The following is a 27,286-nucleotide window of genomic DNA, read 5'->3' on the forward strand; positions in this document are numbered from 1 at the left end:
TATACTTGCTGTCGGTATGTGGACCGGCAAAAGAGTCCCACTCGGCGTGAATTGAGTAAGAGAGCACTTCGGCCAGTATCCAGAAAAGTGCATGCCCTGGCAAGCCCACCCACATCTGGCTTGGAACAGTTAAATAGTTAAGCAATATCCAAATCATAACCAATCAAAAAAGTGTCTGGTTAAGTGGTCACCGTTTCTAATGGAGATTGATACTGGTGCAGCTGTATCACTGATGATGAAACTGGTCTTTCACAAAATTTGCTCTGATTCCAATCTTTACATTTGCTTTAGATTTCCATTACACTGAGAACCTATACTGGGGAACCTTTTAAGAGTACAGTTTCGATTCTGATCGCGTATGAGAAACTCCTGGTTCAGTTACCACAGATTGTAGTAAAAGGCTCAGGCCTTCACCTGATGGGACAGAATTGGTTGAGAAAGATGCACCTTGGCTCAGCATTTTTTGATTCGAGAAATGGCTGCAAGAGTGAAGTCCTAATTAAGTACCCGTAAGCTTTTCAGGAAGATCCAGGCATTATCGAAGGAGCTAAAACCACCTTTCATGTTGACCAGGAAGCAGTGCCATGATTCAGCAAGACCTGTCCATTGCCATTTGCCTTACAGGCAAATATAGTGGCAGAAATCAGGAGGCTGGAAAGTAAAGGAATCTTCAAACGAGTACAGTTTGTGGGATATGCAGCACCAGTTGTACTGATTGTGAAGCCTGATGGGTCAATTTGCCTTTGTAGGGACCGCTTCTTGAACCTGGATAAATCCCTTGCATATAGAGGATTAAATGTAAACTGGCAAGGGGCTGTCCTTCACGAAGCTAGATATGAGCATAGGTCTTTCCTTGAATTGGTGAATAAGTTCGGAACGTTCATATCAACCTGGCCTCCATTCTGGTACCCTTACACATTCTATTGAGAAAGGGTCAGCCTTAGAAATGGTGTAGCCTTTAGGGAAGTGTAGAAGGAGCTGTCATCTATAGTTTATTATGATCTCAAGCGAGATCTGGTGCTGACATGTGATGCATCCCCCTATAGTACCGGGGTACTGTTGGCTCACAGATGGCCCAATGGAGAGGAACATTTAAAGGCTTATGCTTCCCAGACTTTAGCTGATGCAGAGCGCAAAATGTCCAGATAGGGAAGGAAGGTTTGGTGGGCATTTTTGGGTGGGAGAAAGTTCCACCAGTACCTTTTTACTGATGTAAATTTGTATTGTAACGTTCCTCAAACCCATGCTAGGGCTTCTCAAAAAGGATAAAACCACAGCTTCAGGTAAAATTCTGCAGTGGGAGCTTGTAGCATGTGCACACAATTACAAGTTGGCACACTGTCTAGGAGGCCAGTAGTAAATGTGGATGCCTTGAGCTGCCTCCATCTGGCAGATAGATCACTGGTGCTGTCGCCACTGGAAGAGTCTGTTCTAGTTTTAAACTTTCTGCACACTCTTCTAGTCACTGCTGTTTTTGTTTCACTGTGGATGTGAAACAAAAACAGCGTTGCTGATGGGAGAAACAAAAGGGCTATCCCAACCAAAATTGAAACTTTCTCGACCTCACTAGACCAGATCACAGAGGACAGCATTTTATTATGGGGGGGGGAGGAGTGGTGGTCCCCAGCAAAGGTTGTCGCCAGATTATGGCTAAACTCTGCCAGGGCCATTTAGGGGTGTCCAGAATGAAGCTGTTGGTGAGAAATTATGTCTGGTGGCTAGGATTGGATGCAAACATAGCCACATTGATGGGTCAGTGCCCAGAGTGTCACAAATTACCACCAGCAGCACCCTCACATGCTTGCGCGGATGGCTGGGTAAACCCCAAACTTGGTTGCACGTCGACTATGCTGGACCTTTCATGAGCACAACGTTCTTCATCATTGTGGACGCCCACTCAAACCATATGTCGATGTACATACAGTTCATTCATCAAACAAGGGACAAGGATAGCAAAACTCCAGGCAAGGTTTGAAATACACCGGCTCCTGGAAGCATTGTTCACAGACAATGAGACTTTGTTTTCCAGCAGGGAGTTTAAGTATTTCCTGAAGTCATTTGGCATTTGGCATATGAGGACAGCTGTATACCATCCATCATCCAATGATCTGGCAGAAAGAGCAGTCCAAACTTTGAAGGCAGGCTTAAAGAAACACTTCACTCGATGCTAAAATGTCCCAGTTTCTATTTGATTATCAAATCACCCCTAATGCTGCGCCATCTGCCACATGGTCGCTTCGATGCTTGATGCCTTTACCTCCTACAGAAGAGGATTCATTTCTTCCAAGACGTTACAGTGACAAGAGGCAAGCCATGGTGCATTACACGCTTCCCATTGCGGAATCTGAGTTGAAGAAACTGGATCTGATGCGAAAAGGCCCCAGGAGTGGCTACAAGAAAATGAACAGATCTACATACCCAGATTTAGAGGCAGAGGTAAGGTATGGAGTGATTCTAACAAGGTCAGCCAGGTGGACCTCAGAATATGAGTTCCCTGATTGGGGCTGGTAAACCCGGTCCCGTCAGGGAGCCTTGACTGACTCAGATAGCAGGAATGTCAGCAGTTCTGTTCATGAGAGGAGCTGGACCAGTGTCAAGTACAATGCACATTAAATAAAGGGTGACTTGGTGAAGGGATACTGGCCTCTGGAGTTATTTCACCAACATTTAATATGAGAGTAATCAGTTGTACAGGGCATTGGTGAGACCACAACCTAACTACTTGGTACTGTTTTGGTCTCCTTATTTTAACAAAGCTTAAGATTCATTGATGATGTTTCAGAAAAGTTTTACGTGATTGATATCTGGAGGAAATGAGTTGTCTTCTTAAAATTGGGGTCTTCCTTTGAGCGATGACAGGAATTCTTTTCTCTGAGGGTTGTACAACTTCGGAACTCTGTCTCTGAATGGGGTTATTGAATACTTTTGAGGTGGAGGGAGGTAGATTCAACCGGGGAATCCGAGGTTCCAGGGATAGGTAGGCATGTGTAATTTGGAGTGTAAACAAATCAGCCATGATCTTACTGAATGGTGGAATGGACCTCAACAGTTGACTGACCTACTTCTGCTTCTCGTTGATATTTTCATATGTACAGAGTTTTTTGTTCATTAAACTTGAAATGTTTTACATTTTGTAACAAACTATCATGTGATTTTCAAAATAGGTCCCTATTCCGATGTTCCTTCCTACTACTTTAGACAGTGCTGATAAGATAGTGGAGGCAATAGAGGAACTGAAGGTCAAAATTCCTTCAAACCCATTTGAAGCTGATATACTCGCCATGGCTGAGATGATAGCAGAGGCTGAGGAAATGGAGAAAGCTTCATCAGATCTTTGTGGCAAGTTTAATTCAATTCTGTTCATTTCTCTTTCAAAATTATTCTTGCATCTGTTCTGATGAAAAATGGATCCTAAATACACTAATTGTTGGAATTTTTTTCTCTATTGCTATAAAATATACCTCTTTACCTGATTTTTCCTTAGTTTCAAAGTGAACCTCTGAACTAATGAGTGAGTAGATGAATTAGGTTCTGATTTCAACTTCACAACACCGAGAGGAAACCGTACAAGTAATGTTAGGGGCTGAGGACAAATGTGCAGTCAGTGTTGATATTGAGAAATCTGAAAGATTGAGGTGGGTCAGGGAACTTTCAGGCTTGCTGTGTGAGAAAAGTTTTGCTTTGTTGCATTGTAACTGCCTTTTTCTTCTATCGCTCTGGGGTGGAATAAGTTAAACTCATTTTGAACTATATTTATTTCTTTGAGAAAAAGAAGTGTTGGGATAAATAAAATTGCGAAACATACATTAAAAAAATTTGAAATTCATTCAAAGTGAACAGTTCAAAGACTCAGAGGGCTGGAGAAATGTGATGACAATTTCCAAAAACTGCCAACAAGTTCGAGATTAAGACCCATCTTAGTTGGACACTACTGATTTCTATATTGTAAAATGGATACAGGACACCACTTGAAAAAGTGCAAAGAGGGTTTATAAAAGTGATACCACAATTGAGGTTATAATTGTCATCAAGAAAAAATAGAAAGAGAAGGCTGAGAGGGCAACTTAATAAAAGTTTTTAAAATACCAATGTTTGAGATTTAGAAATCTTCTGTTCGCTGACCCTCAAAATGTTCTACAGTTCCTTTAGCAAGATGAATATGGACTATGTTTGTAGTTCAAGAAGTGATTAGAAAAGCAAATAATACTCAGTTTTGTTTTCATATTTTTGTCAATATTTTATTGTTACCTTCTAATGAACAAAAGAAATTTGTGCTTCTCTTTGAATCAAACCATAAGATCTTTAAATTCAAACTTTATAATTTCATGCAAAGTAGTTTTTTCAGCAATGCAGTAAGTACCTCCTTGCAGCACTTCCTTGGTTTAAATCAATATTGTGTACTGTCCAAAAGTATAGCTAGTTTTATTCTAGAATGTCCCAGGAGGGAAGCATAGAACTGGAACCAGGTTTTTTTTACACTTCATAAGATATTTTAGATTATTTTAAAGAGCCTCTTCAGACATCTTATGATATACTGCTGGAGCAGGTGGGATTTAGGCTCACTGTGCCACAGGACCCTTGATTTGAACCAAGGTTGCTGCATCTATTATCCAGCATACTAGCCACTATATGATCATGACGAGCCACTCAGGACCCTATAATCTATTTTTTAACTTAGTGACACATTGCAAATCCTCCAAACCCCATATCATCCATTTCAGCCGTACATATTTATAGGACCCGAAGTGAAATCCTAATAATTGCCTCTTTGTAGATGTCTGCAAGCAATTTAATACAATTCATTTCAAATTATTACTGGTAATTTTATTCCAGATCTTCTGATCTGACTTGGATATGTTAACAATTGAGCCAATCTGACAGCTAATGTGATTTTCCCTTTAAAGTAATATGCCATTGTCAGTGTGGATAAGTATTTGGATTTGTTTTCAATTTTTTCACCTGATATTTTAAATGTAGTTATCTTTTTAATATGCTATTTGCTATAATTATTTCTTCCTTGTTTGTTCAGATCTTGCTAGCAATCCAAGTGCCGATGGCCTCCTGGAAGACTGTGACTTATTTGGACCTGCCAGGGATGACGTCTTGGCCATGGCAGTTAAGATGGCTAATGTCTTAGATGAACCAGGGCAGGATTTGGAAGCTGACTTCCCCAAAAGTAAGTCAAAGTTATTCCTGCTATAATAGTAATGACAAAGTAACTTTTTAAAAAATTGATAATATTGCAATTGTAACTTCCCAATGCAAATTTGAAAATGTTGCTTATTTGATGAATAAGCACAAGAAGAGTTCAGGAACTTTTTGGCAGCTTGTTCCCATTTCATGGACTTTTATGAACCATAAGATCACACTTTATTGGGATTCACGGACATGCAAGTCAAAAAGCTGTTGTGAAGTGTGGTGTTTTCTTGCTGTTGTGTAGATATGTGAGAAGAAAAGTCGATCAGTAATCTAAGCAGCTGCCTTCTACATAAGATAACTACTCAGACTACAGAAATGGTTCTGTTGCCTTTACGAGTGCCAAAGTAGCTAAACAAGACAGGTTTAAACAGTGGATATAAAAATTCAACAGTCAACTGACACTTGGCTACTTTGTAAGCGCGTGGCAATTAATTCATTGAGAAATTTGTTTACCTTACAGGTGATCTGATTAAATGGCCTTTACTATATTGAGTTCATTCTTAATAATTGAAAGAATAGTATTGCTATCAGGAAACAAAAAAAAGATAATTTTCATGTTTTCTCAATTTTATTATAGAACATTTTTGGGGCATATTAGATTATTTTCACTTTCAGATGTGTTTTTATAATTACCTTTATTTACTTTATATTTCAGCCCCATTGGAACTTAACTCTGGTGTTGACTTCCTATTTGATTGTGGGATCGTGACAACAGATGAAGAACAGCCAGAATCTGAAATCCCACGAGCAGTCAGAAGGGTATGTTTGTGTGTCTTTTTGGGTTTGTGTGTCTTTTTGGGTTTGTGTCTCTTTTTGGGTTTGTGTGTCTTTTTGGGTTTGTGTGTCTTTTTGGGTTTGTGTGTCTTTTTGGGTTTGTGTGTCTTTTTGCTACAGCCATGTGACTTTCAAAAATCAGCTGAGTCAAATTGTAGTTCCGTCCATTTAAAAACTAATTCTAAATTGTTGAGCTGTAACAAGAACATCTGCCATTGTTGAAAAGCCCCACAGCCACTGGAATTTGTTTGATAAATGTCAATATAGAACTAAAATATACAAACTGAGAATACTTTGTAATTATAAATGCATCAATCAGGGAGGAAGAAAATATGAGAATGCCACTGCTGTTGACATGTTGATCCCAACTAGAAACTAGATGTGAGTAAACATGCTATGAGGTCAAAATTAAATTTGACCTGGACTTTGTTCACTTAACAAATAGATCAGTGCCACTCACTGTTTTCATTCATATATCAAGTGTTACCACTTGGCCAAGATACTGAAGGGGAACTGAAAGTTGTGAAATTGTTTTTGTTTTTTTCTTGAAGCTGTTTTAAGTTGGTCTCTTTTTCATTTTTAATTTCAAATATAAAAGGAAGTTTAGATTTTGAGAATGGAATGTAGTAAAATATGACAATTCCAAAGTTTTAGGGGGAATGTTACAAGACTTCTCACTTCATCATAAAGGACTGCATTTTGGTGTTGATTTTTGCTTTTTGTCTTGCAGGGTCAGAAGCGGCTAATGCTTTCAGAAAGTTGTTCACGTGATTCTCTTGCTAGCCAACAGTGTTGTACAGGATTAAATTACTCGTATGGCGTAAATGCTTGGAAGTCCTGGCTCCAGGCTAAGTATGCCAGTGGCGATACCAGTAAAAGTGAAGAGCTCAGGTTTGGACGTAAGTTTTTGTTATGTTTCCTTTTGATGAGTGTAGTAAATACCTTTTCTTCCCCTTCTCTGCTTGTAGTCTGCTTAAGGCAAGAAAACCACTGACCAAAACCCTATAACCACACCTCTGCTTCTGTATTGCATGAAAACAGTCCCAGACTAACTATCAGTTTTTTAAAAAATAAAATCCACCTATTCTAAAGTAAATATCAGCCAGAGTGCAAAATGGCCTCTATTATAGTGCTAGTTGGGATTGAATTAGAAGAATGGAATGGCACAAGAAAGCTTGTGATGAATGAAATAATGTTGCAGATACAGTGATGAACAATTTCCCAGTGTTTCTGTGCTTGCTTTTGCAGTTAATCTGGGAGTGATTGCTGATGTTTGATATAGAAAATTAGACCAGTATCTGTTGCTTTGACAATTTTTTCTTTAAATAAACAGAGAAAATAAAGTTATGCGCTATTGGGTGCAAAAACGTCCACTATTAAACACTTAAGTTTTACATTTAAAAATAATGAACCAATCGTAACTGTACAGAATGTTTAGGTTTGTTTGGTGTTCATTTGCATCCAGCAGGGTATGTTTACTTAAAATTGCAGTGCTTGTGTTATCCCTCATAGCCTAAGAAACTGGGATGTGCATAACATTTGAAACATCCAACAGAATTTACTATAGTTCATATAATGTTATATTCTTGGACGCATCCATGTCTAGGTTAGCATTCAGCTGTTTAGTTAGAAAAAGTAGTATACTTCCTCAGCACATACTTCAAGTGGTCCAAGTTAAGGTGTAGCCTGAGACTTCTTCCCCCTCAGGTCACATGCTGTATTATAGTGATGTTATCATGAGTTTGTGTCTTAATTGTATACTGTATGCTAACAAATCCAATACATTGAACAGCTTATTCATATTTTCTATCACGGTTCATAAATTAGCAATGGACATTTAAAGTAGTAGTAGGCTCCCATTAAGATGTCACCCATGGTTCTTGCTTTAAGAACATAACAAATATGTATGAAATAAGCCATCTATTTAAGTATGTTTGAAGAATAGAAGTTTAGTGGTATGTAATCCCCTTTTTTTCAGTTTCAGGTAGTTGTTTGGGTAGTGAAAAATGCTTCTGCAACGTGAACTGACTAGTACATTATGCACCTGAAAGGGAAAACACATTGTTCCATTCACACACTACCTTGAGCTTCTTAGTTGAGAAACTGAGAGGATCCAGGAGACGCGCCTTTTATTGCAGAGTGGCCAGACTCTGCCCTTGTAGCTACCATTTTCATATGGCTGTTTGTATTTTTAAAAAACTGATAGATATTTCATTATCGACAATCAATTGTTTTAGTCACTCCTTTAAGTCGCCTAATCCTCTAATGTTGAAGTGAGCTCGAGGTGAGTTTTGGTTTGAATTGTGATCCGTTTTAATTGACAGGTGAACAACCCACAGCAGAGAGATTTGAGAGTTACTCAATTCAACTGGTAAACAATGAAATTTTGCTGAGATATTTCATAACTGGCAGTTGGTGCTTTTGAAAAGAGCCATTGCGTACATGCTAATCGAAGAAGCTTGATTCCAGTTTCCTTTGACAATTCTTGAAATTCTAACGTACATTTTTAGCTGGGAATAGATGGTGATTTGACAGCAGCTTGAGTTTTGAAAATCCATGCATTTTCTATGAAAATTATATCCTTATTATTTTGATGCAATTGCCAGTAAGAATTCAAAAACTTCCTTCATATTTAGAAATGGAGGATTATCATCTTAACAACTTTATTAAAAATATATGCTTTTGTTCTTCCCTATTAGCTAAACCGATGAGGATCAAAGAGGATATTTTATCCTGCACTGCTGCAGAACTAAACTACGGGCTGGCTCAATTTGTTAAAGAAGTGCAGAGGCCCAATGGGGAGCGATACGAGCCGGATAGTGTTTACTACTTGTGTCTCGGAATTCAACAGGTTTGTTTATAAATTCACATTTCTTTGAGCTGTTGGTATGTGTATTCAGAAATGGCAGAATGCCAGCTTTTTCTTACGCACAACTTTTTAAAGGCAGTTACTGGCCTAACTCCTATCATTTTGTGGTTGGAAGAAGCAAAGGAATTTAGATTCACTTTTGTGCTGTGAAGAAATTAAGGGAACTTATAAATGCATGTTCCTGAAGGCATCAGGACAAGTTAGTAAGATGGTCAAGGAGGCATATTTATTGACCTCAGCCTAGATATGAATGGAAAATTATGTTCCCATTGTGGAAAGCCCAACTAGAATTTAGAATCCCTACTGTTCACAGAGGCCATTCGGCCCATTGAGTCCACACCGACCCTCCTGAAGAATGTCCTACCCAGACCCTTGCCCTAGCCCCACAGCCCTACATTTTACCATGGCTAATCCACCTAGCCTACACATCCCGACACATCATGGGACAATTTAACATAGTCAATCCACCTCACCTGCGCATGTTGTCTATGGGAGGAAACCAGAACACCCGTGCTGCCTAACCTCAGTGGTTTGGACTGCTGTCATGCATCACCAGGGATCTGGGTTCAATTCCACTCTTGGGTGACTGTCAGTGTGAAAATGTGTGGCTGTGTGGGTTACTGCTGTGTCTTCCCATTTCCTCCCACAGCCTAGCCTAGAATAGAAAATGTTTCTTTGTGAGTAAAGATTGGACATGCTGGGCTTAATTTCTTTGGTAGAGAGAAGACAGAAAAAGGCTTAAATAATGTTTATGTAATTATGAGAAGTTGAGGTAGCATGGACTTATTTCTGTTCATATTTATGGACAAATAACCAGGCTGCGCAGAATTAAAAGAATTGACAAAGGGTTTCACAAGGACTTGAGTCAGTCTACTTGGCAGTGCAACTAATGCTGGGAAGTGACATTAAACTGAATACGTTTTAGTCAGTTGAGACATGTTAGGCTACATGGTCACTTCCAGTGCTATGAAACTGATTTTTTTGTTAATTAATCTGTATAAATAATTGCTCTTAATTGGTCAGAAGAACTGTGAATTGAGTGCAATGTTTTCTCAGTTTTTCCAGTGAACTTACTCAAGATTATTTCAGGCAAAGAGGATATTCAGTGTAACTGCATCTACAATAATAAAGACCCTGTCGTCTTTGCATTACAACATTTAGCCTTAACTCAAGAGAATGTGGTTGTGGCTGATAACACTGGAGGTACAGCGAGTTGGCTACTGCAAGTCAATACACCTTATATCCCACCTCAGGAGCTTAAAGCCCATGCTCTACATAGAGTTCACCAGCTTCAAATCTCCCCATCCACAACCTCATCTCATGTCTAGCCCTCCTCCTCCTCCCCAACTCTTTGACCTGACCTAACTTGTCCATCTTCCTTCTCACCTATCTGCTCCAACCTTCCCACTGACCAATCACTATAACCCCCTATCTGAATCCACCTTCACCATCCCAACTACCTTCCCCACCCCGCAGTCCTGATGTAGAGTCCTGACCCGAAATGTTGACTTTCCTGCTCCTCTGGTGCTGTCTTGGATGCTGTGCTGTTCCAGCTGTACATTGTATCAACACTGACTTCCAGCATCCATCTCCTAACTATTACAGGTGATTGTTGTTAGACGTTTAAAGTCCAGTTTAAAAAAAAATGATGTATGGCAGAAATGAATTGAGTGAGTAACAATGTTTTTGCTAATTGAGGGTAGGGATGGGATCATGACAGTAATTCAGAGTGCTTTGTCGGTAAGTGAAATGGCCATCAGTCCTTTAATAATCCTTTCTCCATCAAAAAATATGTAACGCAATATTCTTTATTTCCTTGATGCTTAAAAATTAAAATAACACAGATTTTCGCGAAGTGTATGACTATGCTGTGCACACTTTTAAGGGAAGAATGGTTAACTCCGTGGTAATAATGGAGGGGTGTTTGTATGCAGATTGAAATGTCCTGATTCAAGTCTTAGTACCAGTCAAGGTTCATTTTCTAAAATAAAATCAGTTATTTACTTCATTGATTTTCAGTGTTTTCATAAAGGAAATGTGGGAAGTGTTTTTCCCTGTTTTAATACTAATTCGAAACCTTTTTTAGATCGACTTTTTTGCTTTTCTCATTCTGCATTTTGGTCTTTCTCCACTGGAGGGAGCAAGTGCCCATTTGCTGGTGCAAGCTTAATCAAATGTAATTTAAATTGAACAGTCATGAGTTTATAACTTGGGCACTTGAGCCAAAAAGGAGATTAATAAAGTTTTTATCCCACAATAGAAGGGTGACTGTGTTACAAATATGAGCCTTGATGCATTGCTTATTTTTTTTAGAATATGTGTTTTTCACATAACTTGCTCCCTTTTCAGTGGAACGTAAATAGATATTACTGCAACACTTCCTTTAGCTTTTGCAGAGGCATCTATTAACTTGTACTCCTGTAGATTAGATTAGATTAGATTCCCTACAGTTTGGGAACAGGCCCTTCGGCTCAACAAGTCCACACCGACCCTCCAAAGAGTAACCCACCCAGACCCAATCCCCCTCCCTATTTATACCCCTCACTAATATATACACGCCGAACACTATGGGCAATTTGGCAAGGCCAATTCACCTGACCTGCACATCTTTGGACTGTGGGAGGAAACCGGAGCACCCGGAGGAAACCCATGCAGACACGGGGAGAATGTGCAAACTCCGCACAGCAGTTGACTGAGGTGGGAATCGAACGCAGGCTCCTGGCGCTGTGAGGCAGCAGTGCTAACCACTGAGCAGTAATTTTGTAGTTTGAAAATTTGGACCAGTGACATTTTAGTAGATGGCTGAATGATCACAAGTGTCTTAAGATTAAGATTGACAGATGTGTGGACCATGAGAACACTTGAGTTAGTGGAAGTGCTTGTCTTATCCAAGCTTAGATTTCAAGTATTCCTCTGCCCCAGTATCACAACTGGACAGAACTATGATCACATAAATGAATACATCTCGAAGTGCAGAGTCTTTGAGTATGCTCACATAATCTTTCAGTGCTGGGTATATATGAAAACTGCATTTGAAAAAAATCCTTTTAATCTTTGCAATTGGTTCTTAATACCTCTCCAAAAAATAGTAGGTTGAATACCACTTTCTCAGGACAAGTGAACACAAAATGGTAGAAAACTGACATATGTATGCTGTGGTGTAAAGGTTTGCTAACCAGCTAATTGTCAGCTGTGGATTGGTGCATTTATGGTATTATTTATTCTTTTTGTGGGGTTGCTGGCTAGAATTTATTGTCTGTCCCTAGTGACCAGGTGGTGGTGAGCTAAGTTCTTCAACTGCTGCAGCCCACCTGCTGTGGGTTGACCCAAAAAGCCATTAGGAATGGCAATATATTCCCAAGTCAAGATGGTAAATGGCTTGGAGAGGAACTTAAACCATATATCTGCTGCCCTTGTCCTACGAGATGGAAGTGGTCATAAGTTTGGAAGATGCTGTCTGAGGATCTTTAGTGAATTTCTGCAGTGCATCTTGTGCATTCTGCTGCTACTGAGCATCGGTGGTGGATGGAGTGGATGCTTGTGGACATAATGCCAATCAAGCAATTTGTCCTGGATGCTGTCAAGCTTCTTGAGTGTTGTTGGGACTGCACTCATCCAGGCAAGTGGGGAGTATTCCAGCACACTCCTGGCTTGTGCCTGTAAATGGGAACAGGTTTTGGGGAGTCAGGAGGTGATTTACTCGCTGCAGTATTCCTAGCCTTTGGCCTGCTGTTGTAGTCATTGCCTTTATGCGGTGAGTCCAGTTGAGTTTCTAATAAGAGATAATTCCCAGGATGATAGTGGGGGATTCAGTGGTGTTAACCCCATTAAATGTCAAGGAGTGGTTGTCTCCTGTTGGTAGTGGTCATAGCCTGGCATTTGTGTGGTGCATCTGTTACTTGCCACTTGTCAGCCCGAGCCTGGATGTTGTCCAGACCTTGTATTCGGGCACTGACTGCTTCAGTGTCTGAGGAGTTGTGAATGGTGCTGAACATTGTGTAATCATTGACGGACAACCCCACTTCTGACCTTAAGATAGAGGGAAGGTCATTGGTGAAACAGCTGAAGATGGTTGGGCCGAGGACACTACCCTGACGAACTCCTACAGAGATATCCTGGAACTGATATGATCAACCACCAGCTTCCTTTGTGTCAGGTCTGACTGTAACCACCAGAGAGTTTGCCCGCTGATAACCCATTGATTCTAGTTTTGACAGGGCTCCGTAATGACACATTCAGTCAAATGCAACCTTGATGTTAAGAGCTGTCACTCATCTCTGGAATTCAGCTCTTTTATTGATGTTTGAACCAACGATGTAATGAAGTCAGGAGCTGAGTGGCCCTGGCAAAACCCAAACTGGGCATCACTGAGCAGGTACTGCTTGATAGAACGATTGGTGACACCTTTCATCTCATTACTGATAAGAGTAGACTAATGGGGCGGTAATTGGCCGGGTTGAATTTGTCCTGCTTTTTATGTACAGGACATACTTGTTCAATTTTCCCCATTGTCAGGTCAATACTGCAACTGCTAAGTGAGTGGCAAGTCCTGGAGAACAAGTCTTCAGAAGTCCTGCAGCAATGTTGTCAGGGCTTATAGCCTGTGCAGTATTTAGTTTCTCGCTATCACATGGAGTAAATCGAATTGAATCGAATGAAGATTTGTAATGCTGGAGAGTACTGGAGAAGGCGAAGGTGATCATCCACTTGGCATTTCTAGCTGCAAATTGCTGCAAAAACTTCAGCCTTGTCTTGAATGCTTGTGTTGGGCTCTTCCATCATTGAGGATAGGGATATTTGTGGAGCCACTGCTTCCAGTGAGTTATTTAATCATTCACCATCATTTATCGTGTGGCAGGACTGCAGAGCTTAGATCTAATCTGTTGTTTGTAGGATCACTTAGCACTGTCTATCACTTGCTGCTTATGTTGTTTGGCATACATGCAGTCTTGTTTAGTGGCTTCACCAGGTTGACACCTCATTTTTTAGGTTTGATTGCTGTTCCTGGCATGCCATCCTGCACTCTCCATTGAACCAGAGTTGATCCCCTGACTTGATGGTAATGGTTGAAAGGAGCATGTGCTGGGCCATGAGGTTGCAGATTGTGCTGGAGTACAGTTCTGCTGCTGTTGATGGCTCACAGTGCCTTATGGATACTCAGCCATGAGTTGCTGGATCTGTTCGCAGTCTGTCCCATTCAGCACGGTGACAGGACCACAAAACAGGATGGAGATTATTCTCATTGTGAAGGCGGGACTTGGTCTCCACAAGGACTGCGCAGTCGTCGTTCTTCCAGATACAGTCATGAACAGATGAATCTGCAGCTGGCAGATTGGTAAGGATGAGGTCAAGTATGTTTTTCTCTTTTGTTGGTTCCCTCACCACCTGCTGCAGACCCAGTCTAGCAGTTATGTCCTTTAGGACCCGACCAGCTCCATCAGTAGTATCGCTACCAAGTCACTCTTGGTGATGGGCATTGAAATCCCTCACCCAGAGTACATTTTGTGCCCTTGCCATCCTCAGTGCTTCCTCCAAGTAATGTCCAACATGGAGGAGTACCGATTCATCAGCTGAGGGAGGACAGTACAGGGTAGTCAGCAGAAGATTTTCTGGCCTTTGTTTAATCTGAAGCCATGAGACTTCATGGGTTCCTGAGTCAACGTTGAGGACTCCCATAGCAACTGCCTCTCAACTATATACCAGTGTGCTGCCACCTCTGCTGGGGTCTGCTCTGCCGGTGAGACAGGACCTATCCAGGAATAGTGATAGTGGTGTCTGCAAGGTATGATTCCATGTATATGATTATGTCAGGCTATTGCTTGACTAGTCTGTGGCATAGGTCTCCCAATTTTGGCACTAGATCCCAGGTGTTAGTGAGGAGGAGCCTGCAGTGTCGACAGGGCTGTTTCTGCCATTGTCTTTTCCAGTGCCTAAGTCGATGCCTGGTGATCCGTCTGGTTTCATTTCTTTTGAGACTTTGTAGCGAATGGTATGACTGCGTGGCTTGCTAAGCCATTTCAAGGGGCAATTGAGTGTCAACCACATTGCTGTAGGTCTGGAGTCATATGCCGGCCAGACCAAGTGAGGATGGCAGATTTCGTTTCCTGAAGGAAACCAAGAATATGATCCAAGAATATTTGCTGTTAAAGCTTTTGTGAAGTTTGTGTTTCTGATGTGAACGGTTATCAGATGTTTTTGATCTTTAACCAATCATAGTCTTGATTGTGCTCAAAAAATATTGTATCCAAACTTGACTTTAAAAGTCTGTAAATTATTTAGCCCAGTTATGATTTCCGACTGTGATCACATCTGGCGATACTTGAACTGGCATTCTTCGAGGCTGGAGGCAGTGGCCTCAGCCTTTGTTCTTGCTGGATTGCGACTGAGGAGGTGTGTGCAGTCCGATCAGTGGTCTTCTTGGTACTTAAAAGTACATAATATCCAGCCTGTGAGTAACATTGCCAAAGTCCTGAAATCTGGTTTCCAAACACTTTCTTGAGCAATCTCCGTCTGATGAACTGGTGAAGGTCTGGGCAGTGTGAAGAGGCACTGCCAATGTCAGGCATGCAGTGGTATCCAAGGGAAAATGCTAAAAATGCAGTAACTTTTAAAATGAAATATAATATAAATCAGAGGGAATCTAACCAGTATAATTGAGAAAGAAATAAGATGCACATTCTGGAAATTCTCAACAGTTCTGTAAAATTATTATTTTATTTTTGGGTATTGACGAATCTGCAGCTTGCTTTCCTGTATTTGTATTTGGTGCATGTTTTTCTCCCAAAACTCGACAGTCCACATGATGTGCATTTTCTCTGCCTTGACAAATGCTGTGCGCTATTAAAATGCGCAGAACACATGACTGCATTTTCCTTTATAAATACTTTCTTGTGGGAAGGAGTTTCTGATTCTCACCAAAAGGAAACATCGCCAGCTCTTAGGTCAGGTGAGGTCAAGCCTTTGTTTTTCTCTTCTGAATGCAGCTGTTATTTTTGAATTTTAAGCAATTTTATTCAGAAAAAAGGGGTGACAATTTCTAAAACAAATCAGAGCTCAGACTACTTATTGTTGAGACTTATGTACAAATACTTGACAAGCATAAAGCATTGATAAATTGCAATTTTTAACATTATTGGCACTTCTGTGCTTCCTATCCAAAGCAACTCAGTTTATCATCAGAGAAAAATAAAGTTCATTGAACTTTTGTTTGTTAGTTCATGAAAGTCTGTCCCGGTAGCCATTATATATTTTTAATTTTCTGTGTCTGGTGTAGAAAGAGCTTGGCTAACCTTTAAATTTAGACTTGTTAATGATAGCAGCCAGAGATATTCACAAATGGTGTCTGATTTAAATTTTGTTGTGGCTATTAAGGTTACGTGATGTGTACCTATAAAGCTCGCAAAAACAAAAGCTTGGATGTCTTTGAGTTGGATTTTATGTGTTGTCAATGCTGCTGGATGAGCTGCATTTTTTTTCCATTTAATTTGAGAGAACTGAAACGGTTGTCTTTGACCCCATCATAAACTCTACTGTCACCACTGTCTCCATCTCCTTTCCTGCTGTTTGTCTCAGTTGGGACTGAACTGGGGGGTTCAATCTGACAACATATTTATCCAGAGCCACCTCAACCCTATATACCCATTGTCACAGTAACTGCCTGCTTCCAGTTTCACCCACATAAGCCCATCTCTAAATCCAGTAATTGGTTTGCCAATGCAGCACTAGGTCAGTGCATTGTGTCTGATGGCACTGAACCATACAGACTGGAAGGATCCACTTGCAGTTGAGTCAACTGGCCATAGCTAATGCTTCCGTTTTTATTTGGTTACTCACTTGCCTTTTATGTTTGAAAGAACAGTCAAGGTGTTATGATCTCAACTGAGCTTGGAAGCAAGATATATGGTTTAACAAGTTTGAATTCACCATTTAACCCTGCAGAGAGTGTCATTTTCTGAGGCATAGTTGACCTCATTGCAAAAGCTCAAACTTGAACTGTCTTTTAGGCAATTCTGAAATTAAATTTTCCAAATCCTTGCAGCTTATTAGTGCCAGGCAATAAAGAGTACTGGTAAATTTCTTATTGCTAATCGATATGGGATTTCTCTGCCGCTTATTATCTTAACTTGCAAGTGGGATCAATGGGAATTATCTCAACTACCAGTGCAGGAAGGACTGTCAAAGTCACATTAATGTTTCAAGCCTGTCTCCCAGTCGTGGGATCAGATTTAGACTGTTCAGACGTTCTTGATTAATTCTGAAGATTCCACTGAAAAATGCTTTTTGTTCTTCAGTTTTCTATGAATGCCATGTTGAAGCTAATTTCAAGTTTTTGACTGTTTATTTGACTATTCCATTTTCCAACTTTCATCCTCCCACTTTTGGCTTTTGCACCCAAAGCAAGAAAAGGATAAGATTTTTTTAGATCAACTCACTAGCTTTCAGTAGTAACATTCAAGCAGTGAGAAAACTGTCTTCACCAATTTGTTTCTGAATGCCGTTGGGAGATTCTACTATTGGGAACTGAATAGAATGGGAATCAAGCCTATAATCATTGCATTTTGATATTCACTCCTCATTTTCTAGCAGTTAATGTAGTAAGCTGTCCAGGATCTGCTTCCTTAAACAGAGTTTGATTTTAAAAGAAATATGGATATTATTATTTTCATATATGGACATGACTCAACTGTGTGTGTTTTGATTCATACTTCTTGGTTAGATACTATAAAAAGAATTTGCAGGGATGTAGGAACAGTAGGAGAATGGGACATGTTGGATAGCTCTTTCAAAACTGGCAGTTGACTGACTGAATGGCCACCCATGCTGTATGATTTTATTGAGATTCTTGGATAAAAGAACTGATTAAAATTCACTTATGGACTAATGTATCAAATTACCTTTTTGTATTAAATGCAAACTTCTTTTTTCAACAGACCTGATGGGAAGTATCAACGGAATTGTCTTCCATTTCTGTCACTGTTTATTGAAATTATTTAAGCAGGGGCATAATATTACACATTTCCCCATAACTTAGTCCTCTGGGACTAGAGACAACTATTTCTTTCCTCTGCCACTCACTAAATCAGAGTTGCTGGCTTTCTACTTGGTGCTTTCCTTGCAACAGCGCAGCATTGGAAAGAGTAGCCTGTCATTAAAAAAATATGATGCCTCATTAATCTTCAGTATCTTGCTAATTATTTACTCAGTGATGTCTAGTATGGGAAATGTTTTGAATCAAAATGAGCTACCTTGCTTCAATAAAAGTAAATACAAAAGCTGAAAATATAATCTGTTCAAATTACAATAGATTTATCAATATCCCATTAGTATATGTAAAATAGCTTTTTTTTCAAGAATGGGCAATAAAGAATGTTTACTTAATTTCTTATGTTGCTATTTCTGATTTTGTTTCGTTTTAGTTCTTGCTTGAAAACAACCGAATGGTCAACATATTCACTGATCTTTATTACCTTACCTTTGTCCAAGAGTTGAATAAAATGCTACAAGGTTGGCAACCAAGTTTGCTTCCAAATGGTAAGTTCTTCGGATTTTCTATCTTTCGTATGTTTATCCATCTGCATCTACACCTATCTTGGTAGAGAATAACCAATAACCAGAAGTGCCTTCAAAATGACAGTAGTTTTATTTAAGCTATGGCAATAATTAAAAGTACATACTTCCCGATGAACCTTAGTTAAATCAGTAACTGCTGTAGTTAAAGCACACGTAATCAAAATAATAAAGTAGGATTAGTCCATTTGTCTCATCGTGCTCTACTCTGCTGTTCAGTATGATTTTGGCTGACTTGATTGTGGCCTTAATTCCACTCCTGCTTAACACATGACTTTGGGCTTCCTTATAGGTCAAATTTTCTTTTTTTCTTTCCAGGATGAGAGAGCCACCATTAAGGCCAGCGCTTGTTACCCATTCTCAATTGTCCATGATCTGTTTCATTTCTCAGATTTGCTGTTTTTAAATTCCAGATTTAAAATTCCACCGGATGCTGTAATTGGATTTGAACTTTCCTCCCCAGACCAATTGTCTGGCTTGAAGATTCCTAGTTTAGTGACACCACCACTGTGTTACCCTGGACACATTTGAATAGATTCAGTCATTCAAATTCTACTGTTCTTTGGGGTTGAGAATTCCAGGGATTAGTTTCAAATATTTAGTGACTTGCTATTTATTTCCATATTTTTTTTAAAATTTGATTTCTGCTATCTGATGCATTTTCTAACTGTGCATGTGAATAATGTTTTGATAAAAGGTCACAGACCTGGAATGTTAACCATGTTTCTCATTCCACAGATACTGCCAGTTCTGTGTATTTTCCAGCAATTTGTTTGTATTTCATTTATGAATAATGTTCTTCTCTCTGTTAGTGTGTATGTCTATGTAGTTTTCACGTATTTCCTTTTTCAGCTGGAATATTAAATACCTAATTTATTCCTTGATTTTACCCAACAAGTAGTGGTGGGGGGTTGTTTTTCAGACTGGAGGCCTGTGACCTCAAGGATCGGTGCTGGGTCCACTACTGTTCGTCATTTATATAAATGATTTGGATGTGAGCATAAGAGGTATAGTGAGCATAAGTTTGCAGATGACACCAAAGTTGGAAGTGTAGTGGACAGCAAAGAAGGTTACCTTAGATTACAACGGGATCTTGATCAGGTGGACCAATGGGCTGAGAAGAGGCAGATGGCGTTTAATTCAGATAAATGCGAGGTGCTACATTTTGGGAAAGCAAATCTTAGCAGGACTTAATATACTTAATGGTAAGGTCCTAGAGAGTGTTTTTGAACAAAGAGACCTTGGAGTGCAGGTTGGTAGCTCCTTGAAAGTGGAATCGCAGGTAGATAGGATAGTGAAGCAGGCATTTGGTATGCTTTCCTTTATTGGTCAGAGTATTGAGTACAGCAGTTGGGAGGTCATGTTGCGGCTGTACAGGATATTGGCTAGGCCACTGTTGGAATATTGCATGCAGTTCTCGTCTCCTTCATATTGGAAAGATGTTGTGAAAGTTGCCATCCGGATTGAAAGGGTTCAGGAAAGATTTGCAAGGATGTTGCTAGGGTTGGAGTGTTTGAGCTATAGGGAGAGGCTGAACAGGCTGGGGCTGTTTTCCCTGGCTAGTACAATTGCAACATTTAAAAGGTATTTGGATGGGTGTATGAATAGGAAGGGTTTGGAGGGATATGGTCCGGGTGCTGGCAGGTGGGACTAGATTAGGTTGGGATGCCAGGTCGGCATGGATGGCTTGGCCCGAGCGGTCTGTTTCTGTGCTTTACATCTCTATGACCCTATGACTGTATAAGTTAATGTCTTCCTGATGTTTTAAAAATGCCATTGAATGCGAGAATCTCATTTACTGAGTGTTCATCCTATTGTGATGGAGAAGGACTAAGCTGTTGAATCTTTTCTCTTTCTTTAAAGATATCATTTGTCTCACTTGTGTCCTTCTCTTCATGTGTCCTGATATTTTATTACATTACAGATGAAAGAGGGTCCCCAATTTATGAATGCCTGACTTATGAATGCTGGTACTTATGAATACAATCCCATACAAAAGTATCATTTTAAAGATCTGACATATTAATGTCTCCTGTACCTCAAAATGGTGACTTCATATTGTCACTGTTTTGTCATATTGTGTTCCAAGTACATTTGTTAATATTGTGACATTGTTTCTTCTCTAGGTTTGATATTCTCTCGGGTGGAGGAAGAGCATCTCTGGGAATGTAAGCAACTTGGAGTATACTCGCCCTTTGTTCTCCTAAACACACTCATGTTCTTTAACACCAAGTATTTTGGACTGAAGTGTGTCGAAGAGCACATGCGTCTGTCCTTCACTAATGTTGTTCGGCAGTCCAGAAAGTGCACAACACCCAGAGGAACCACAAAGCTTGTCAGCATTCGATACTACATGCCTGCTAATTATAAAAAAGGAAGGGATCAAAGTAAGTGTTTATAAAATATGCTTTATCTTGCAGGGATAGATGAAAGGAGGAACAACTAGGGGATGTAAATCATACAAAATGAGTATAACTCCAGTTTTGCTCCCAGTTGATTTCTCATCCAAGTTTGGATTTGCTTATTGTAGCCCACATGTTCAGAAAGTGACTGGCCTTCATGGTAATGTGACAATCAGAGCAAGTATGTTTGCTTTCTATAAAACCATACAGAATCAAAGCTTTTGTAAAGTCAACACTGTTTTGTGAAGGGTAGGTTGTGCCTCTCAAACCTTGTTGAGTTCTTTGAGAAGGTGACCAAACAGATGGATGAGGGCCAAGCGGTTGATATGTATATGGATTTCAATAAGGCGTTTGATAAGCCTTATGATAGGCTGTTGCACAAAATACGGAGGCATGGGATTGAGGGTGATTTAGCATTTTGATCAGAAATTGGCTAGCTGAAAGAAGACAGAGGGTGGTGATTGATGGGAAATGTTCATCGTGGAGTTCACTTACGAGTGGTGTACCGCAGGGATCTGTTTTGGGGCCACTGCTGTTTGTCATTTTTATAAATGACCTGGATGAGGGTGTAAGAAGGATGGGATTAGTAAACATGCGGATGATACTAAGGTCAATGGAGTTATGGATAGTGCTGAAGAATGTTGCAGGTTACAGAGGGACATAGATAAGCTGCAGAGAGGTGGAAAATGGAGTTTAATGCCAAAAAGTGTGAGGTGATTCACTTTGGAAGGAGTAACACGAATGTAGATTACTGGGCTAATAGTAGGATTTTTGATAGTGTAAATGAACAGAGAAATCTTGGTGTCCATGTACATAGATCCCTGAAAGTTGCCACCAGATAGGGTTGTTGAGAAGGCATACGGTGTGTTAACTTTTTTAGTAGAGGGATTGAGCTTGTGGCTCCAAAAGTCATGCTGCAGCTTTACAAAACTCTAGTGCAGCCACACGTGAAGTATTGCATATAGTTCTGGTAACTGCATTATAGGAAGGATGTGGAAGCTTTGGAAAAGGTTCAGAGGAGATTTACTTGAATGTTGCCTGGTATGTGGGAAGGTCTTACGAGGAAAGGCTGAGGGACATGAAGCTGTTTTTCTTAGAGAGAAGAAGGTTGAGAGATGACTTAATTGAGCCATATAATCAGAGGGTTAGATAGGATGGACAGTGAGAACCTTTTGGGACCAATCAGCCACAGATGTAATTCATTTGTGCTTTGAATTTATTTTGAGAATTTTTCCCAGATTCCCAACATAGGTAGGTCTATCATCAGAAAATGGCACACAAATCTTAGACTAACAAAGGCAAAGCTTGCACTTTAGAAGTCTAGTGTAAACAATCCCACCACTTGCCTCCCACACCTCACTGATTCCTACCATTTATTGTCCACATAGGGCCCTCAATCCCCTTCCACTGCCAAAAAATGCTGGGCAATGAGAGGTGGATGAAAGTGGCAAAACCATTTTTTGCACAAGTTTGACATATGGGGGCATAAAATTCAGATGCATCAGGGGCACTCCCAACTATCTTACCTCTTGTTGTTTCTCCTTGTCTGGCTTGCTATGTCCAGGATCCTACTAAACAAGTGAGGGACCGAGTTCAGCTGACCAGAAAGTCCAGAGGCATGAATTACCTTCTATGAATGAATGCTAGCTCTCGTTCTGATCAGCTAAACATTTTAAAGGTGTTCAGTCTCCCTGCCCTTAATTATCGTCTTCAGTAATTTTCACATAGCAGATGTTATGCTAACTGGCTTATAATTCTCTGCTTGCCTTCTGTTACTGCCCTTAATTAAGGGAAATAAGCAATTTTCTAATCTAAAGGAACATTTCCTGAATCAAGTGTTTGCCATAATTATAAACATTAAATTTTCCCACCTAATTCCTGGAAATCCTAGAATATCCTGGGTATTTGTCACTCTTTCTAATCCTTATTTTCTTCATCTTTACCCCTTTGCCTTTTTGAGTGTTTGTTTTTGATTTAATATTACTTTCCTTGGGAATTCTGGCATGCTGACCTCTTTCTGTATTGCATTGAAGTATTTATTCAACATGTTTGTTGGCTCATTATTTAATTGAGAGTATCACCGTGCTGATTTCCAAGAGACCCAATTTGCTCCTGGTTGGTTCTATTCCCTCTAATTGTAATCTAATTGTAAACAAAACCTGTTGACATTGATATTCTTTACAAGTTTTTCATACATTGTGTAGCTCTTATTATCTATTTTAACATACTCTATTGCTTTTCGTATCTTCACCAAGTTTTGTCATTTAGTCTGCATTCATATGGTTTGTTTTTAGTCTTGTCCCTTATTCCTGGCTCTCTGGGCCAGTGTACTGGGGGTACTGGGCTAATGGTCGGATACTTGGTAGTGTGGATGAGCAGAGGGAGCTTGGTGTCCATGTACACAGATCTTTGAAAGTTTCCACCCACGTAAATAGTGCGGTGAAGAAGGCATATGGCATACTGGCTTTTATTGGTAGAGGAATTGAGTTCCGGAGTCCTGAGATCATGTTGCATTGTATAAGACTCTGGTGCGGCCGCATTTGGAATATTGTGTGCGGTTTTGGTCGCCATACTATAGGAAGGATGTGGAGGCACTGGAACGGGTGCAGAGGAGGTTTACCAGGATGTTGCCTGGTATGGTAGGAAGATCGTATGAGGAAAGGCTGAGGCACTTGGGGTTGTTTTCATTGGAGAAAAGAAGGTTTAGGGGTGACTTGATAGAGGTGTACAAGATGATTAGGGGTTTAGATAGGGTTGACCATGAGAACCTTTTTCCACATATGGAGTCAGCTATTACGAGAGGGCATAGCTATAAATTAAGGAGTGGTAGGTATAGGACAGATGTTAGGGGTAGGTTCTTTACTCAGCGAGTCGTGAGTTCATGGAATGCCCTGCCAGTAGCAGTGGTGGACTCTCCCTCTTTATGGACATTTAAACGGGCATTGGATAGGCATATGGAGGATAGTGGGCTAGTGTAGGTTAGGTGGGCTTGGATCGGCGCAACATCGAGGGCCAAAGGGCCTGTACTGCGCTGTATTCTTCTATGTTTCCCCTTGTCCCCTGCAGTTTTATTTATGGTAAGTCATACTCTTGTCTTTTCAGGTTTTTGTGTGTCCCATTGATTTCTTTGCTGAATGCCTTTTGATAATTTTCTATTCTTTCTGTTAAGAAGTTTCCCATTTCGCTGCATTAAAGCATTCCGTAACTTTCAAACCTTAGTGGTTGTTTTGTGTTGCTACCTTTCAAATGCTGTTGAACTTTATCATTCCATGATCATGTGAACATATTTAACAAATAGCACTGTTGCTTTGATGACTAATTTTAATCATTGTCAAATTATTGGCCTTTTTGAATGCAAAAAAGATACATTAAGTACACTTCCCTGAAACTCTCACTCATACTGCATTGTAGACACACAACTACAACCTATATCTTTGTTTAGATTATTAATATATGTTTTATAGTTTATTTTTAACTTTATGCATTAAAATACTGGACAAAAATTATCTATCTTTAGCTTCCGTAAGCCACTACAGGAGGCAAAGGGTGGAAAAATGAGGTAGTGGTGATATCACTGGACTAGTAAACCATCGACCCATGAAAGAAAAGCTAACAACTTATTTTCCCCTCTGCACTGTCCTCACCAAATGCAAATTTTTCTATTCTGTTCTTACTGCACTCCATTTACATTCACTCTCTGTCAGCAAATATTGTTTACTCTTTCATCTATTTTGAGCCATGCTTAAGTTACAAGTGATTTCTCAAATTTTCTTCTTGCAGTAAATAGCACCTATTCAGTCAACCCCTTATAGCTGAATTAACAGTTTGCTATCAATAGCTTTGCTACCATGGGTTTGAATTGAAAAATTGGGAAAAATTGGCTGTAGTCAGAAATTCTGTACAACCTTCAGTGACTTCTGAAAAGTGAAGAATGAGTTCAGTTGAAAGGCCTTCAGGTGATACATTACTGCTTATTACGTCAATTCAAACCCTGAAGAGTGTTCATTTGGGAGAATTCCCCAATATCTCCCAGTGTGTGGAATTGTGTATGGCTAGAAATGATATCCTGAAGATAGGAAGTAACAAAACAAAAGCAGATTGTTAACATTAAATATATGCTTTATTTTGTTTTGGTAAAAGGAAAATTCTGCACATTCTTGCAGCAGAAGAATTGTTCAGCTTTTAGACTGAGATATAGAAGAAAATTAGGCCATTTGACACCTTTAGTCTATTCAGCCATTCAAACATGACTGATATGTTTCTCAACCCCATTCCCCTGTTTCTCCCAGTATCTCTTGATCCCTTTACTTGTCAAGAAGCTATCTCTCTTAGAAACAACACTTAATAACAGATACACCACCCTCGAGCTGAAAAAATTCCTCTTCATCTTAGTTCCTTCATTCTGAGGCTGTGTCCATGGGTCTTCACCTCTCTTACTAGTGGAAGCATCTTCTCCACATTCATTCTATCCAGGCCTCTCAGTATTCTGTAAGTTTCAATGAGATCCCCCTCACCTTTCCTCATCGCTCTAGATTTGAGAACTGTCCTCAACTGCTCCTCATATGATAAGCCCTTCATCTCTGGGATAATTCTAGTGAACCTCCTCTGGAGCCCTTCCAACGACAGTACATCCTTCTTTAGATATGGGCCTCAAAACTGTACACCGTAATCCCAAATGCAGTGTAACCAGAGCCTTATACAGCCTCAGTTGTACATTCTTACTCTTGTATTCTAGCACTCTCGAAATGAAAGCTGACATTTGCCTTTGTCACTGCCAACTGAACATTAATGATAAGCTTAAGACAATGCTGAACTAGGACTACTAAGTCCCTTTGTTCTTCATATTTATGAAGCTTTTACCCATTTAGAAAATTGTCTATGCCTCTTCTGTTACGTTCTTTTCCCGAGGTTTCACACACAAGATGCAATTTGCATTCACCAACTTCTGCAAACAGTTAAGGTTTATTAAAGCTTGTACAAGCTAGGTGACCCCTTTGACCCCCTCACAGGCGTGCGAGGTCGAGTCAAAGTGAGGCATTGAACAAAGAAAACATATCCCCTTTCTGCAGGTCAGTTGGCCATGCTTATAGTTACTCTGGCTACTCCCCCATAGTCACATGCCACTCAAGACAACCCCCAGTCACACTCTCAGTCACATGTTACCCCAGGTATAATGGTAGGATGAGATCATCTCAGAGATAATGAAAATGCCCCAATTTTAGAAAGCATTTCTGAATGGATGAGATTGAATGATAGCTGAATTTGATAATGGGGGAGTAATAGCAAATGATTGTCTAATTGGGGTGTGGGTGATTCACATTCTTGCATTGTCGCCCCCACTCACTTCCAGAATGTTCACTCAGTGCAGTTATCTCTTTAGTATTACATCAATGTATAGAGAGATATTCCAATTTAATCTTTTAACATTACACTTGTTCCTATCAAAGTGCATAACCTCACATTTTCCTATATTGTATTCCACGTGTCACTTCTTTGCCCACTCTGCAAGCCTGTCCAAGTCATTCTGCAGCCTCCTGCCTCCTCAACATTACCTGTCTCTCCATATATCTTTGTGTTATATGCAAACTTAGTAACAATGCTACGGTCCCTTCATTCAGATTGTTAATGTATACTGTGACAATTAACATGGACCCCTGCAGAATTCTACTGCTGTTCTGAAAAAGACCCTTTTATTCAATATGCATGGGGCAGTCATCTGGGTGATTTGTTTCTGTTTCTCCTTATTTACTGCACCTGAGTTACAGTTCTTAAACCAATTTAAAGGGTCATGGCTGTACTTTGTTCCCGACTCCACGGGGTCTTGTATAGCAGCCTCCTGATGACCTTGTCAGAGGTTGTCAGAAAATCCATAAAGTTCACATCTACTGGCTCTCCTTTTGTCTAATTTGCTCGTTATCTCTGCAAAGAATTCCAACAGATTTATCAGCTGTGATCTCCCCTTGATGAAGCTGTGCTGACTCACCCCTATTTTACCATGCTGTTCCAAGTACTGCTCGATCTCATCTTTAATAATGGACTCTAAAATCTTACCAATGGCTGAAGTCAGGCTAGATGACTTAAAATTTCCTGTTTTCTGCCTCCCTCCCTTCTTATAAAAGATGTTACATTAGCCATTTTCTAATCCTCTGGCATCCTCCTCGTCTCCAGTGATTCCTGAAAGATTGCCACCAATGCCGACACAATCTGTTCAGCTGTCTCCTTCAGAACCCTGCGGTGTAGTCCATCTGCTGTTGGTTATTTATCCACCTTCGGACATTTCAGCTTCCCCAGCACTTTCTCCTTTGTGATGGCCACCATACTCACCTTTGCTCTTAATTCTCTTAAAGTTTTGGTATGCGACTGGTGTCTTTCACCACGAAGGTTGAAATAAAGTACCTATTTAATTCATCTGTGACTACTTTGCTTCCAAATACTTCCTTTCCAGCCTCATTTGCCAGTGTCCCACTCTTGGCCC

General features: G+C 40.0%; 1 protein-coding gene across 4 annotated transcripts in view; it reads left to right on the forward strand.

Moving 5' to 3' along the window:
- LOC122557335 (zinc finger MYM-type protein 3-like) overlaps positions 1–27,286 on the forward strand; it is a 152,119-nt gene that overhangs the window by 114,150 nt on the left and 10,683 nt on the right. For all 4 annotated transcript variants that reach the window (XM_087991949.1, XM_087991948.1, XM_043704937.2 and 1 more), the window contains 7 exons: positions 3,165–3,339; positions 5,030–5,176; positions 5,855–5,958; positions 6,704–6,872; positions 8,673–8,824; positions 18,259–18,373; positions 20,536–20,796. In XM_087991949.1, the coding sequence (XP_087848075.1) occupies positions 3,165–3,339; positions 5,030–5,176; positions 5,855–5,958; positions 6,704–6,872; positions 8,673–8,824; positions 18,259–18,373; positions 20,536–20,796 (1,123 nt within the window). The remainder of the gene's footprint in view (positions 1–3,164; positions 3,340–5,029; positions 5,177–5,854; positions 5,959–6,703; positions 6,873–8,672; positions 8,825–18,258; positions 18,374–20,535; positions 20,797–27,286) is intronic.

The sequence above is a fragment of the Chiloscyllium plagiosum genome, unplaced genomic scaffold (genome assembly GCF_037043375.1).
Source record: "Chiloscyllium plagiosum isolate Xiang-an unplaced genomic scaffold, Cpla_swu_hap1 HiC_scaffold_11, whole genome shotgun sequence".
Classification (NCBI taxonomy): Eukaryota; Metazoa; Chordata; class Chondrichthyes; order Orectolobiformes; family Hemiscylliidae; genus Chiloscyllium; species Chiloscyllium plagiosum.